The 15,511-nt window shown below is 30.6% G+C and overlaps 2 protein-coding genes across 3 annotated transcripts; both read left to right on the forward strand.

Moving 5' to 3' along the window:
* The first annotated feature begins 3,883 nt into the window (after window positions 1-3,883).
* LOC120085669 (inositol oxygenase 1-like) lies at window positions 3,884-12,260 on the forward strand. 2 transcript variants are annotated; one of them, XR_005484015.1, is made up of 13 exons: window positions 3,884-4,246; window positions 4,359-4,458; window positions 7,317-7,398; window positions 7,531-7,735; window positions 8,978-9,037; window positions 9,153-9,205; window positions 9,287-9,409; window positions 9,502-9,571; window positions 9,669-9,747; window positions 9,856-9,937; window positions 10,029-10,154; window positions 12,037-12,046; window positions 12,130-12,260. XR_005484015.1 is itself a non-coding variant. In XM_039041802.1 (11 exons), exons 1-11 carry the CDS (start codon window positions 4,129-4,131, stop codon window positions 10,053-10,055), a joined length of 999 nt encoding a protein of 332 aa, XP_038897730.1. In that variant the 5' UTR covers window positions 3,884-4,128; the 3' UTR covers window positions 10,056-10,994. The 2 variants fall into 2 exon arrangements, 1 of the variants encoding a protein (XP_038897730.1); XM_039041802.1 differs by lacking the exons at window positions 12,037-12,046; window positions 12,130-12,260 and having other exon boundaries at window positions 10,029-10,994.
* Window positions 12,242-14,507, forward strand: LOC120085661 (GDSL esterase/lipase APG-like). Its single transcript, XM_039041791.1, has 5 exons — window positions 12,242-12,522; window positions 13,145-13,275; window positions 13,371-13,604; window positions 13,719-13,974; window positions 14,099-14,507. Exons 1-5 carry the CDS (start codon window positions 12,276-12,278, stop codon window positions 14,293-14,295), a joined length of 1,065 nt encoding a protein of 354 aa, XP_038897719.1. The 5' UTR covers window positions 12,242-12,275; the 3' UTR covers window positions 14,296-14,507.
* Window positions 14,508-15,511: the final 1,004 nt, after the last annotated feature.

Raw genomic sequence — 15,511 nt, forward strand, 5'->3', positions numbered from 1 at the left:
TTGTATTGAATAAAGATACAAATCATTGAAATGAGAAGAAAATAGACTTAATTTTAAAAACAAAAAACCAAAAACGAAATGGTTACCAAATGAGGGCCAAGATTTTAAGGTAGTTTGTTTCTCTTTTGATTCTAATATATGAAACCTTAATTTAACGTAGATATCAAAAGTGTTTAACATTGTAATTTTGTTGTTATCACGAAATATAGATATTTTGTGTAAATCAAAATTTTAAGTTTGTAATCTCAAAATGTTGAAAACTTTGAAAAATATGTGCTTAATTGAATGCTTTTACAAAAGTTGTAACAAACAAAATAGTAAGCAGAAAATCAGATTTTTTTTTAATGAAAAATTACATCAAATACTCCTAATCTAACGTAATTTATTTATGCATTACAATACACTTCATGCACTCTATAGATAATTTATCTCCATAAACAATTATTACATATTCACTTCAACCCAACTCAATTCAACATGTGAAACACCTTTTAAACAGCATAAACTAAACTTGAGATTTATATATAATAAGTATATGGACTAAATTTAAACCATTAAAGAAATATTTGGGGCAATGATTTAGTTATTATAATTCTAGATTATTATAGTTAGGTTATAATAATTTGTGTTTGGGGTTAGTTATTATAATTCTAGATTATTATAGTTAGGTTATAATAATTTGTGTTTGGGGTATAAATTATTTTAGTTTTGGTTATAATAGTATATGTTTGAAGTGTAAACTGTTTTAGTTTGAGAAAGATATAGTAAATATTGTAGAAAAGAATAAAAAAAATTATGAATGTAAAATAGTAAAAATGGTAACAAATAATAGATTTCTAAATAGTGTTGATTGTAGCTAATTTGATATTACAAAATAGTATTTATTGTAGGAAGAGATGGTTATTATAATCTTAGGATAATCTTTATCTCAAACATCTTTTAAAATTATTGATACTAAAATCAACTAAAAACAGTTGGGGGCATAAATGGTATTTTGACACAAGTACCTAGCCCGATAACACGCGTGTGTCCACTACGACACGTGACAGAAAATGGAGTAACGTGGATATTTTGAAAAAAGAAAAAAGCCACAGCTTGACACGTGGACTTATTTACTTTGAATCTGTCCGGAAGAAAGATTGCTAAGGCGCGTGGCTCTTACGTACCCAGTTCCGAAGGTGACAGGGTGGCGTACAAATTTGGCTAGATGATACGTCATGTGGGTCCCACGGATGATTTTTTTTTTTTTTCTCCTTTGTGAATACCAAAGCAAAATCCCCCACACCTCACGTACTAAAAGAAAAAACGAAAAAAAAAAAGCAGCTTTTTTTGACTCGCTGTTGGCTGAGATATTTGCTTCGGGGTGGGGCCAATCACTTGTGGTTATCTTTCTTTATCTCATTTATTATAGACCGGCTGATAAGTGAATTAGTAGGGTGATAATCATTCTGTTTTTAGTTTTACGTTTTTATAATTTATAATTGAAAATTTTATTTTTTAATAGGTTACTGTCTAATTTTTATTTAGCCTTTAAATTTTAAAATGTAAAATTTTTAATTTTTAAGTTTAATTTTAAATTAGTTCAAAACTTTAAAATGCTATAATCTTATCTTTACAATTTATTTTACGGTTTATAAATCTTGAATGTTTTCATCTCGTGTCCAATATATCTTTAATTTACTTACATTTTTCTTAAGTTAAATGATTAATATAGAAAATCGATAAATTTATTATTAAAAAATTTACCTTTTTGATAGGAGTGTCATAGGTTAAGTTGGATTAGATAGATTTGGAAATTTTTTGGACCTATCTAAAAATTTGGATTGATCGAGTTGCCTACTCAAATAACTCTAGAGTCTCCAACCCAATCCTTAAAATTCGGATTGAATTAGATTAAGTTGAGTTGTAGGGTTATTTATTTATTTATTCTTTTTTTAGTTACATTTTTATTAACTTAAAATACTTAAAGTTGTGTACATCACATATTAATCACTAAAATTTCATAAAACTCAAAATCTTAAATATCAAAATCCAAGATATATATTACAAACTTCAAATAAACATCATAACAATATATATGAGTTACAATATTTATAAATTATAATATATATATTTTAATAATATTAGGAATTCGAATTGAGTTGGGTCAATCCGAATTTTAAAAATTATAATATGAACCCAACCTAACCTGAAAAAAATCATAAAAAATTCAATCCAACCCAATCCGATTCTTACCATTTGAGTTGGGTAGTCCGGATTGTTTGGTTTGTCAATACTCCTACTTTTTGGTATGGGAACTTTAGAGATATTTGATAATCATTTCATTTTTATTTTTCATTTTTCAAAATTGCCTTTATTTTCTTATAGCTTTTTTATAATATTTTTATTAGGTAAAAACACATTATAATTCAAAGTCAAATTTCATAAATAAATTTGCTTATTTTCAAAATTTGGATCGAGAAGTAAGTAAAAAAGACGAAAACTATTGAGAAAAGTAGCACTAATTAACCCTCAACTTTTTTTTTAATACAACAATTATAAAATGTGATGGAACCTATTGTGCCATAAATACTTAACTTTTAGAAACATATAATTAGAGGGTAGTCCAAACATATAGTGCATATCTTTTTAACTTTCACTTGGTTAAACTTGGTTAAGTCACAAATTTAATTTTATGTTAGGAGAAAATTAGAATATGGTTTGTGTAATTTGAAAGTTAAATTTTAATTTCAATAATTGGATAACACCTCCGTACATTATCTCTAACATAGGGACTATGTATGAGATTTATCACATGAAATAATATTTGCGAGGTTTTATTAGACCATGAAGATGAATTTCTAACTTTTAAATCAAATCATAGAAACTAGGCTCTAAATTTCTCCAAAATCATGTAGATTAATTTTGTAATTTTACTTTTAAACTTAATTGATAAACATCAATACAAACCTAATTTGGTAAATTAATGGTTGACCAAAAAACTTAAGCTAATGAATTATGGTAAATGCAATTTGTATCAGCATTTTTAACATCTCTCACCTATGAGCTTCACAGTTTGTAAAGATCCAAGGAAATGGTTGTTTTTCATTAAATATAAAAAAATTTAGTTATTCGAATTTCTGTTTGATTTTCAAATGATACAACTTCAAATTGTTCATGTCTCGTTTGAGATAACCATTTGGACGTCGTTCAACAATTACTTGATTTTTATTTTTTATTTTTTTTAAATTAAACCTATAAACACTACTTACGCCTATTAATTTTTATATATGTTGTTTACATTTTAGTAGTGCCTTCAAATTCGAAACTAAAATTTAAAATCATTTTCATGAAATTAGGAGAAAATACGTATAGATTATTAAAAAAAAAAACTAAAAATGAAAGCTTTATAATATATATATATATATTAGACTTAAAAACATTAATTTGTCTATTTAATAACCATTTGATTTTTGAGTTTTAGGTTTTGAAAATTAAATCTATAAACATCTCATTTACTTACGGGATAAAAGTAGAAGTTGAAAAAAAAAAAAAACTATTTTCAACCCAAACAGAAGATGAACCACAGAAAATGTGCAATTCTCTCCATTAAATTTTTTTTAAAAAAATGGATAATATTAACAAAAATACTCTCGTTAAATTTTTTTTTTAAAAAAAAAAAATCAACTTACACATACGGATGATTAAAAAAAAGGCAGATGAAGCTATATTTATGGGTAGATTGGAATGTGTAAACTGTAAACCAATCTCGAGATAAGATCCATCCGACGAATAAGAAAATGGATGAAGAGAGAAAGAAAGAAAGAAAGAAAATGGGAGATCCATATATGAAGCTAAAAATAGTTGGATTAAATGGTCAAATATGACGTGTAATGATAAAATAAATTGTAGATTTATGTCTTCATCTTCGTATCCCTAATTTGGACGCTAGACCAGACACTGTTTCATATTTTCTTTTGAGGATAACAAATATACAAATTTTGCATGCGAGTAGTTCATGAATTGCAAAATAAGTAACATAAACCCGAATTTTTGTTTTTATTTTATTTCGGAACAAGGACTCGGAGCCTGGAAATTCTCAGGGAAGGGCTTTCCGGCCAATTATAAATACCTTCCTTTCTCCAATCAATGTTCTCACCACCGCTAAATCATCTCCATTTTTCCCTCTCTCATTTCTTTCTTCCCTTGATTTCTCTCCCTGATCCAACGATGACGGTCACCGTCCTCATTGAGAATCCCGAGTTTGGTAAATTACTTTTCATATTTCTTTAAAAAAAATTGTTCTGGTTCGTTTTGTTGCCGGCGGAGATTTGAAATTGAGGCCACCGGGAAGCGATTGATGGAGTTAGAATTTGCAGGAGTTGCGGCGGAGGAGAAGGGGGTGGATGAAGAGTCGGAATTGGTGCTGGACGGAGGGTTTCTGGTGCCCTACGCCAATTCGTTCGGCCACGGCTTTAGGTCTGCTTTATTTATTTATAGCTCCGTTGATAACCCTTGCTTACTGATTTACATTTTTTTTTATTATAATGGTTGAATTTTTAAAACAAAAACTATTTTTTTAAAGTTACTTGTTTTTAGTTTTCCCAATTTGTCAGATCTTTTTAAATAGATAATAAAAAGAATAAATTTGTATTTTAGAAGTAAAAATAGTATTATAATAGCGGTGATAGTTAGTTCGGTTTTGCTTTTGGGGTCAACCAAAAACCAAACCAAATCAATTGGTTTTATAAAGAATGGCTCCAAACCAATCTCCAATGAGGATATAATCAATGGTATTGGTTTGGTTCTCGATTTTTGATATTTTATTTTTTACTTCCAAATTTTTATTTTTATTTCTTCTTTGTGTTTGAATTGATCATTTTTTGCTAGTTTGATTTTTTTTTTTGTACTTTTCTAAATAAAAAAAATATACACCCTTGATAATTGGTCCTTTTCAAAATAACAAATATATGTACACATTAATAATTAAAATACTAAAAGATGTCTAATGAAAAGTATATATACACCATTGGTTTGATTTTTTTTTTTTTTTTTTTTGATTTTTCTAATAAAAAACCAATTTGAACCAATACTTTTTAATTTTCTCCGAATACAAACCAAGATGTTTAATTTTATATTAAAAACCAAACCATTGGATTGGTTTTGGTTGATTCGGATTTTCGGTTTTTCAATTTGTTGTTGCACTCTTATATAGGCTTAATTTTTAAAAACAAAAAATAAAAAACTTGCCAATCAGGGTTATTATTATTATATATAATTTTTGGCCCATTTTCTTTCTTTACATGGAATTGTTTGGAAATTGTGATGTAAAAACTTAGGAAGGATTTGGGGCATTGAGTTGGTTATAAGAGTTACTATTTGGGATGTAGACTATTTTAAACTATTTCTGTTTAGGTAGGAGATAGTAAACAATTCAAACCAAAACAAACCAGGTGGGTTGGGTTAGGTTTCTCGATTTTTCTAAACACCCCTATTAAACGCCCAAGAGGATGAGTAAAACAAATAGTAAACACTATAGCAAAAAGATTTTGAAATAGTATATTATACTTAATTGTAGCTTATAAATAGTTGTATACACTCTTGTCATATTTGGTACTCTAAACATAGAGTGGACTATAATAATCCATTCTACCAACTTTTAGTTGGTGTTCCAAACGACTTCTTAAAAACAATGAAGATGTTTTGACAATTTTCAATTATTCTGTTAACAGAAGAAAAAAAACTAAAATTGATTTGATTAATTTTTACTCCATCAACTTATTTAAGTTTACTTTCACAAAAAAGAATTATTGTTGAATTAAGGGCAATTGCAACTGATGTGTTTAATAGATATCAAAACTTAAAGTCTCGTTTTATAACTATTTTTTTTTATCTTTTATTTTTTTAAAATTATGTTTGTTTCTGGTTCTTTAAGAGCATTATTTGAGTTATAAACCAAATTTTAAATACAAAATCAAGTTTTTGAAAACAACTTTTCAAAGATGAACTTGGTTAATTTTTTTTTAAAAAAAATTAGACAATAAAACGATAAAATCATAGAATAAAATAGTGCTCGTAAGTTTAATTTGAAAGAAAAGGCAAACAAAATATTTATCAAAGATGATTTTTTTTCCCATATGATTGGTTTATAAACTTAAAAAAAATATCGAAGTCATAAACTTTTACCAATCTATTTAATGTCTTTACATATCCAATTTTGTGTCTTTTCGTTTTAAAATTAACAAATTCAGTAAAACAAAATACAATTTTTATTTAATAGATAATTAATCTTTTGGACAAAAAAAATTCAAAAGTTTGAAAACTTGTTATGGTTCAAACTTTCAAAGTTTTAAAACTTATTGGACCCAAATTTTTATCTAGAAGATAATTGATCTTTTTGGACATAAAATTCAAAAATTAGAAAACTATGTATGCTAAAAAAAATGGGTGCAATACTGCGATAAGTTATGCATAGTTTTCTAAAATTTAAATTTTATATCAAAAGATTAATTATGGAAAAGTATGGCGATTTATATTAGAATTTAAAGGGAAAAAAACTACCATCAGCCAAAATTTAATGCATGCGAGTTACTTATTTATTTATTTTAAATTGAAATTTTACTACATTTTTGTCACGAAAATTGTTATATTACTTTGGGTAAGTGTATTCAAATAATTAATAATAATAACAAATTTTCTTAATTTAATAATTCATGGGTACAAATTTGTGTCAACTAGTTAAATTATATTTAAATCTAAAAAAAATCATTAATTAAAGTTTTGGATATAAAGATCTAAAGCTTCCCACTAAAAGGATGAAAACGATTAGAATGTTCAACTCGTAAACAATATTTTAATGCTCAACAATATCTCCCTTCTTTACCATGACAATAAAAATGGTATATCATAATTATGTAAAAATTTGAATAATAGTTTAACTTGCATAGTGCTTGTTTATTGACCTCGAAATCTGAGGTTTGATTTCCTCACCTCACATTTAAGCCAACAAGAGCGTAGTTCAACTAGCATAGTGTTTATACTATCGACTTCGAAGTTTGAGGTCCGATTTTTCTATCCCACACTTTAATCACAATACCTTTCAAAAAAAAAAAAAAAATAATGAACGTCTATCGCAGTCTATCACTAATACATAGTAAATTTTTCTATATCTGTAAATAAGTTGGCACATTTGTCTTTGTTTGAAAGCATTCCTAGAAATCTCAACATATTTATAAAATATTTGTTTAAGATGGATTACAACTAATCTTTCCATAAAGTATTTGATTAAATAATTTAAATTAGAATTATTATAATTAATCCTAATTTGCAAAACATAGGGACTATCATGCGGAAAGCGAAAGGCAAGAAGGGGTAGAGAATTTCTACAAACTCAATCACATTAATCAAACTTACGATTTCGTAAGCAATTTCCCTTTTAATTAAATTCCGCTATTTTCCATTTACGGCGTCGTTTTCAAGTCCCCTCTTTTCCCGCTGCCGTACCGTTAAGCGACTCTCCGATTGAAAATGGCGGAATGAGTTTGTTTGCAGGTGAAGAAGATGAGAAAAGAGTACGGTCAACTGAACAGAGTGGAGATGAGCATATGGGAGTGCTGTGAGCTTCTCAATGACGTGGTTGATGAGAGCGATCCTGATTTGGATGAACCTCAAATCGAACACTTGTTGCAGACCGCTGAAGCCATCAGAAAGGATTATCCTAACGAAGATTGGCTGCATTTGACTGCTCTTATACATGGTACTTTTCCCATTTTCACTAATGATTCTATTTTACTTGAAATTTACTGTTTTAGATTGTGAATTGAAGTGCATTGGGTGATTCTGGTTCTGGTTGATCCCTGAAATTTATTCACTGGTAGATGAGAGAGAGAGAGAAAACAAGCATTGGCTTAGAGTGGAATTAAAGAGCACATTAGCAATTTTGGACAATATTCCAATTATTGTTGGGTTTCTTTCATGCAGGGTCTAAAATTAGACTAAAGGAAATGGTATCTTATTAATAATGTATTTCAGAATTTGGCTCCCTTTCATATCCCAAAAGCAATTTAAGGTTTTCTTTCTTTCTTTCTTTCATTTTTTTTTTTTTTTTTTTTTTTTTTTTTTTTTTTTTTTTTTTTTTTTTTATACATATTATAAAAATATTTTGAAAATGTTTGTAATGCTGAAGTTAGAAAGAATTTTCTAGTTATTTTTAGGATATTTACCTAGAAATCAAAGTGTCTTATTGAAAATACTATTCTAAGAAGTATTGCCTAAGTCGAAGACATTCTTATGTGCATATATATTGAGCTTATAATCCTTATGGTTTCATTACAGTTAAGAATAGGTTTTATAACATAGTCTGTGTTTTGTTAACTTTCTTGCATTTTTTTTTTTTTTAAGTTTATTGAGTTCTGTTTTGTTAGATAACACGGGGTTCTATCTCAAAACTAATTGACAATGAGAGGAATAACCCATTTATCTTATAAAGAATGTAGGGTCCCTTGATTTTTCTAATGCGGTATTCTCAACATGTCCTCTCAAGATGGTGTCTCATTTGAGTTCACCATTCTTGATCAGATCCCAATTTTTCTTATTGGATTGAATGCCTGTTTGGACTTTATGAGTTTTGATACTATAGTAGCGAACACATGAGATTTCATCTCAAATTTCAAAACCAATTAGCAATAAGAGAAGTAGCTCATCTATCTTATAAAGAGTGTGAGGTCCCTTGATTTTTTCAATGTGGTATCCTCAACACTTTTATCTTCCGTACTTGTTTCAATTCGTTTGGGTGCTTGCATTTCTTAAATGTTTTGGACTTTGGTTGGATCTTTGAAGTTTGAATAGAACCAAATTTTTGTTTTATATTAATAGATTTTCTTTATGGTATGACATTGACTTGTGTGCATTTCAACCATTTGAGACTGCATCAAGCATTCGACTAGTTTTTATTTCCTTATTTATTCCTATTATTTTTGTATCTGTCTTTACTTTTTAGACCTTGGAAAGGTGCTTCTCCTTCCAAGCTTTGGTGGTCTTCCTCAATGGGCGGTTGTGGGTAAGCATGAGTTTCAATCTACCATACAGACAATCACATGATTCTCTATATGGGTCTTTTATTTTATAAAGTTTCTTTACTAATTATTGTTATCATACCCTGGACCAACTTGCAGGAGACACCTACCCTTTGGGTTGTGCTTTTGATAAATCCATTGTCCACCACAAGGTCTTGATTTCTCTATAATTAAAGTGCCAACAACCTGTTCACTTTTCTTATAACCTTTAACCCTATTACCTTTAATTACAGTATTTCATGGAAAATCCTGGTTACTATAATCCCGCATATAACTCTAAATACGGAGTTTACTCACCAAATTGTGGACTTGACAATGTAGTGATGTCGTGGGGGCATGATGACTATATGTATTTGGTACTCTTCCTGCCTCTACGAAGTACTAGAGTATTGAATGTTGTCATTCTTAAACTAAGATGATAAAGTCTGTTATTACATGGAACTTTCAGGTGGCAAAGGAGAATAATACTACTTTACCTTCTGCAGCACTTTTTGTTATCAGATACCACTCATTCTACTGTAAGTTAAAAAGAAATTGTTAAAAACAAGTTTGTTTTACTGAAATTTTTAACTATGAAGAAACCAGTAAGGTTACTGGAAATCTTTGATTCTGCAGCATTACATAGATCTCATGCATATAAGCACTTGATGAATGAGGAGGATGTCGAAAACCTGAAGTGGCTGCGCATATTCAAGTAAGAAATTTTTTTCTTCACTGCCATCCTTAGAGTTTGGAACTGATATGAATTTTAAGTTTCTGTGCTAACTGAAGTCGATCTTCTTTTCTCTTTTCCCCCATGAAGCAAGTATGATCTCTACAGCAAGAGTAAAGTCCGGGTTAACGTTGACAAAGTGAAGCCGTATTATCTCTCTCTCGTTGAGAAGGTAAGCACACTCATGAAAATGTAATCCATATTTTCCTTCTTTCCTAGTGCATTACCAGGTACTCAACAGGAAGAATTATATTTGGTTGCAGTACTTTCCTGCCAAGCTACGATGGTAAAACAAAACCTGTGAGATTTGAGTTCTGTGAATGGTTGACACATAAGGTGAAATGGGGTCAGCAATAGCATGCAGCAGGCTAGAGATTTGGAGCTTGGGGGTAAATTGGCTCAAACTAGTCACCAAAGTTGTGTATTAAATAATAAATAATAATAATAATAATAATAAAAACAAAAGTCGTTCTTTTCTAGCTTCTGTGCAAATATTGTACCAGGTTTTCACTCAATAAAACTATTGGTTTATTCCCGTGACTTGTCCACTTATATAAGACTACAAAACTACCTGCATCTTGACAGGAAGGAAGGTGTTCCTATCGGTAATAAGTGAAAGCAATATTATGGACTTTAAATGAAAACTAAACTAGTGGGTGAAAACTGAAAACCAAAATGCATAAAGTTGATAATTGCACAACAGATCCGTCTTAAACGATACTGATCAACACAACAGTATGGGTTGAACCTTTGTTTGCCATGATGTGCTGCCAAATTAATCAGCTTGGATATAAATATACAGAGATTCATGGATCCTTAGGCTAATCTCAACACAAGAATCCTCCATGAGATCGAAGGACACCGAGTCAAATAAATAGTTTCAAGTTTCAGCAAACCGGATAGCACATATTTTTATTCAACCAGATGCCTGCCAGTTGGAAATACAGCAACTTAAATTTTTTGGTACACATGATAATTAGATCATTATATTCATATGTTATCTTTTATCTAGTTTATGTGTCAAATTAAACTGGAAATTCTAATGAGAATGTTAGGAATGTAAATCAGAGATATTTAAGGGTATACTAGTAACTGAGTGAGGAAGGAGGGACTGAGGCATTTTGTGAGTGAATTAGGCTTGGGAGAGATTTCAAAGGGAGGGTGCCCGTACCTCAAATTACTTGTTGATCTTGTAGTTTCTTCTTAATATTGCAAATATATTAGTTTTCTATGTTTGGGTACCTATTGCTGTGGTCATGCTTGTCTAAGGCGTGTTGCCCATGGCCGCATGACCATTTCGACCCCTTTTATTTCATGTTTTCATCTTATGTATTTCATTTTGGAAGTCAGTTTACTTTCTTTATACTTTTCTTTGTAAGTGACTGCTTGCCACTTTGCATATGCAAAGGCAACATTATTAAAAATGCTTGCAATATATATGGGGATAAGGCTAATGATCATACCTTCATATCCAGAGTCGTAAGTTATTAAGTCGTTGTTGTCCCTTATTGCTTTCTAGCTTTACTACAAACTTTCTTTTCTTAGACATACTTTTAAACGTTTGCGAAAATCTTTTCCTCGAAAACATTTTCTCAAGGGGGTGGAGGTTGCAAGAACCGCCCATTGTGCCACCGGCTGTTCAAGGGCGAGAACAAGTGTCGTACAATCGCTTTGAGATCCTTTTAAGAGTACGATTGTGACACCTATCACACTCTTACACATTTGCTTTGTTTGATATGATTTCATCACAGAGTTTAAGGGTTCAAACGAAGGTAGATTGGGTCAGAAGTAAATAACTTGTCAAGCCAATGCTTAACTACACGTAGAACCTTCAAAGTTCATAAGTCTTCTTCAACCATTTTTTGGGAAATGCAAGTAGCTTTTTTATTCTTATTGCAAAATTGCTGATAATGTCAGGACAACTGCTTCCTACTACCTTCTGACTCTATCTGGTTGACTTTTCCTGTCTCTATGACAGAGAAACTAACACGGTTTTTTGAAGAGCCAAAGGTAGTCATAGGCTTGTCTTTATAATTACTTATATTACTCACATTATAGATGTTACCCAGTGTCAATACAGTGGCAATATAGTGGCTTCTCACTGCCACAATCATATTAACTCCTGCACATGCAAACTCATGCAGCTTTAACTCATAACACAACTACCATTTATCACCCAACTACTCCACCAAACCTATTTATTAAATGTTGCATGAATTCATAGTTTTCCAGCTAAATAATTTTATTCATAATGGTTTTTTGCACTTGCAGGAAAGGAGAGGTAAGTAAAGAAAGCTGAGGCAAAAAAGTTTGCTTTCTTGGGATTTGGTGAAGGTATTTAAAACCAATTACCTTCAATGACAGGATTTCTTCACTAAAAGGGTCATTATTGATTGGGTGGACTCAACCTCCAGCTTCCTTCAATAAAAGAAAATCTAAGGTGGGTCATTCTGACTTTCTTTATAAGTTTCTAATTCTTGGTTCAGTTGCAAATCACAGCGCTAAAGAAGATGGATCCCATTATTAGCAAAGTGTTGGTGTTGTTCTTTGCATTTTTGCTTGGGAGTGGAAATGCTCAAGATTCTACCACTTTGGTGCCTGCTATCATTACATTCGGTGATTCTGCCGTGGATGTTGGAAATAATAACTATCTTTACACTATTTTCAAGGCCAATTACCCTCCATATGGAAAGGACTTTGTGAACCATCAGCCCACTGGCAGGTTTTGCAATGGAAAACTTGCTACTGATTTCACTGGTACGTGCAAAAGCTTTCATCTCATTGGAACTTAAACACATTGGCTTTGCATGATGGTTGGATAAACTTTGCATCATGTATAAAGTCAACCTTTTCTCTTACAGCAAGAGCACACTTTGTCGGTGTCGTGCCGATGTGTCTTGGGAGAAAAATCTATTTGATATCTTCTTTTTTTCTTCCAAGTTATGAAAACATGAAAAACAGAAAGCAAAGTTTCATTTCATAATTTGTTTAATCTGCCATTCCAATTCAAGTTTTAAATGGACTCAGATAGTCATGTCACTTCTCTCTCTCTCTCTCTCTCATTTTCCTGCAAAACTATAAAGAAGTAGAACAAAATATGATTTTACAGTTTCTAAAATCTAAACTTGCTTTCAGGAAATTTCCATTAAAACAGAAATTTGATACATAAAAACAAGTACAATACTCAATGAAAGTCGTTGTTTCTATCGAGAAAAATAAGTAAAATTCTCCAAAGCTTTGAAGAAAACAACATATGGAGACAAATATTAAACGAAGCCTTATTATTAAGTTGTTATTACTGTTGTTACTGTCATTCAGGAACAGCTGTTATATTTAAGGCCCGTAATCATCATTATTGTTTTTTTTTTTTTCTCTCCAGCTCAAACTTTAGGATTTAAGACCTTCCCATTGCCGTACCTTAGCCCAGAGGCATCAGGTAAGAATCTTCTCATTGGAGTCAACTTTGCCTCAGCTGCATCTGGTTACGATGAGAATGCTGCCCTCTTAAATGTAAGAATGTTAACCTTTGCTCTCGGAAGCAATATCAATCTGAGCAAATCAGCCATTCTTCTGTACTTACTTTTTACTCTGAACTTGGCGAATAGCATGCACTCTCACTGCCCCAACAAGTTGGATTGTTCAAGGAGTACCAGGGCAAGCTAGCTAAGGTAGCTGGTAATGAAAAAGCAGCATCCATAATCAAGGATGCACTCTACTTGCTAAGCGCAGGAAGTGGCGATTTTCTGCAGAATTATTACATCAATCCTTACGTTAATAAGGTCTACACTCCCGATCAGTACGGATCGATGCTCATCGGAGCATTTACAACATTTATTAAGGTACTTTCTTACTGTTGCAAAAACCATATGGCTTTCCAGGTCATTCATGACCAAGATTAAACGAGATATCGCATGAAATACGTCAGATTGATGCATTTTTGGTATTGGAAACAGGATATATATGGTTTAGGAGCTAGGAGAATTGGAGTGACTTCACTTCCTCCATTAGGTTGCTTTCCTGCTGCTCTCACCTTGTTTGGCAACCATCAAAATGGGTGTGTCTCAAGGATTAATACCGATGCGCAAGCCTTCAACAAGAAGCTAAATGCTGCTGCAGAAAGCTTGAAAAACCAACTTCCAGGTTTTAGAATTGTCGTCTTCGACATTTACAAGCCACTCTACGATGTCATCAGTTCTCCATCGAAAAATGGTAAAGATGAAGCTTATTTTCCCTTGGGGGAAATGCTTTGTAGATTGTCCGATATTGAATGAAGCACCAGAAATGTAAAAAATGTATCACTAATTTTCTTCTGTTCCTTATTTTTTTTGGTTAGGCTTTGTGGAAGCTAGAAAAGGCTGCTGTGGAACAGGAACAGTGGAGACAACATCACTTTTGTGCAATCCCAAGTCCTTGGGTGGAACTTGCTCTAATTCAACTCAATATGTGTTTTGGGATAGTGTTCATCCATCTGAGGCTGCTAATCAAGTTCTTGCTGATGCCTTGATTCTCCAGGGATTCTCTCTCCTCTAGACCACAAAACTCCATACAAATGATCTGCAATCCAAAAGTTTGTACTGTGTTTTATTTATGTGTGAGGAAATTTGTTCTATGTACTGATATTATAAGCAACATGTGATGATTCTGTTTTGGAAGTTTGTTTTATTCTAAGTTTGTTTTTATTAGATACGAAATTGGGTTTAGCACGTGAGTTTTATGATTATAAAAGTTGATATTTAGTATAATATATAGATTTTTTAGCTTGTGGATTAATTAAATTTGACGCTTTGCCCAAGTAAATCCTTGCACCAAATCAATAGCTTGATTCTTTAGGGCATGTTTGGTCGGGTATCTGAATATAGAAATTTGAAAACAAAGAATTCAATGAAAATAGGATCATATTTCATGTTTTTAGATATATGTTTGGAAGCATATTTGGAAATTAGATTTTAATTTAAATAATTATTTAAAATGTGATTGATATTATATTTATAAATGAGAGATTTTCAAAACTAGAAAAATAATGGAAATTATTTACACAAAATAACAAAATTAATTTTTTTTTTTTTTTTATAGAGGCTGATAGAAGTCTATCAGGGTCTATTAGTGATAGAAGTCTGAGAAAAATCTATCAGTGATAGACACTGATAGAAGTCTACTAATGTTTATAAATATTTTTTTGTTATTCCTGTAAATAATTTGACATTTTTTCTATTTGTAAAAAAATTCCTTTATAAATTATAAAACTTATCATAGTTACTCACTAAATATTAGTTCACAATAAATTATGTTATTTTGTAATATTATATAATTTTATACATTACGTAATACATATTTTACTTTTCAAAAAATGAATTGAGTTTATAACATTTGATATAATTTTGTACTTTAAAATTTAAAATTTAAAGTTTAGATATAATGAAAAAATAAAAATGTTGTTTTCAAAATTTGCACTGTTTGGATCATAAAATTCGAAAATAGTTTTTAGAAACAAAATATAAATTTGTTTGGTTGGGAGATTGTGACTCTTGTGATATTGTTTCTTTATCATTTTCTTATGTCAACTTTTTGGGTATATTGAGGGGGTTTTGTATGGACGACCTAAATTTTGGGGAGAAAATAAAATTTGCCTGGTTTTTTTAAAAATGAGTATTTTTATTATTTTTTGACGTCAAATTCGAGTGAAATTACTAAAATGTACTCATGTATGTAGAAAAGCTCAACTAGCTCTCTCATTTTCTCTCTCTTT

This window comes from Benincasa hispida, chromosome 1, assembly GCF_009727055.1.
Source record: "Benincasa hispida cultivar B227 chromosome 1, ASM972705v1, whole genome shotgun sequence".
Taxonomy (NCBI): Eukaryota; Viridiplantae; Streptophyta; class Magnoliopsida; order Cucurbitales; family Cucurbitaceae; genus Benincasa; species Benincasa hispida.

Excerpts from the sequence above, each read along its gene's own strand:
- LOC120085669 (XM_039041802.1), top strand. The coding sequence starts at position 4,129 with ATGTTCTCACCACCGCTAAATCATCTCCATTTTTCCCTCTCTCATTTC. Across the intron at positions 9,038-9,152 it reads TCCTCAATGGGCGGTTGTGG|GAGACACCTACCCTTTGGGT; the intron begins GTAAGCATGAGT and ends ACCAACTTGCAG. Across the intron at positions 9,938-10,028 it reads ATCTCTCTCTCGTTGAGAAG|TACTTTCCTGCCAAGCTACG; the intron begins GTAAGCACACTC and ends ATTTGGTTGCAG.
- LOC120085661 (XM_039041791.1), top strand. The coding sequence starts at position 12,276 with ATGGATCCCATTATTAGCAAAGTGTTGGTGTTGTTCTTTGCATTTTTG. Across the intron at positions 13,276-13,370 it reads AGAATGCTGCCCTCTTAAAT|CATGCACTCTCACTGCCCCA; the intron begins GTAAGAATGTTA and ends CTTGGCGAATAG. Across the intron at positions 13,605-13,718 it reads CATTTACAACATTTATTAAG|GATATATATGGTTTAGGAGC; the intron begins GTACTTTCTTAC and ends TATTGGAAACAG.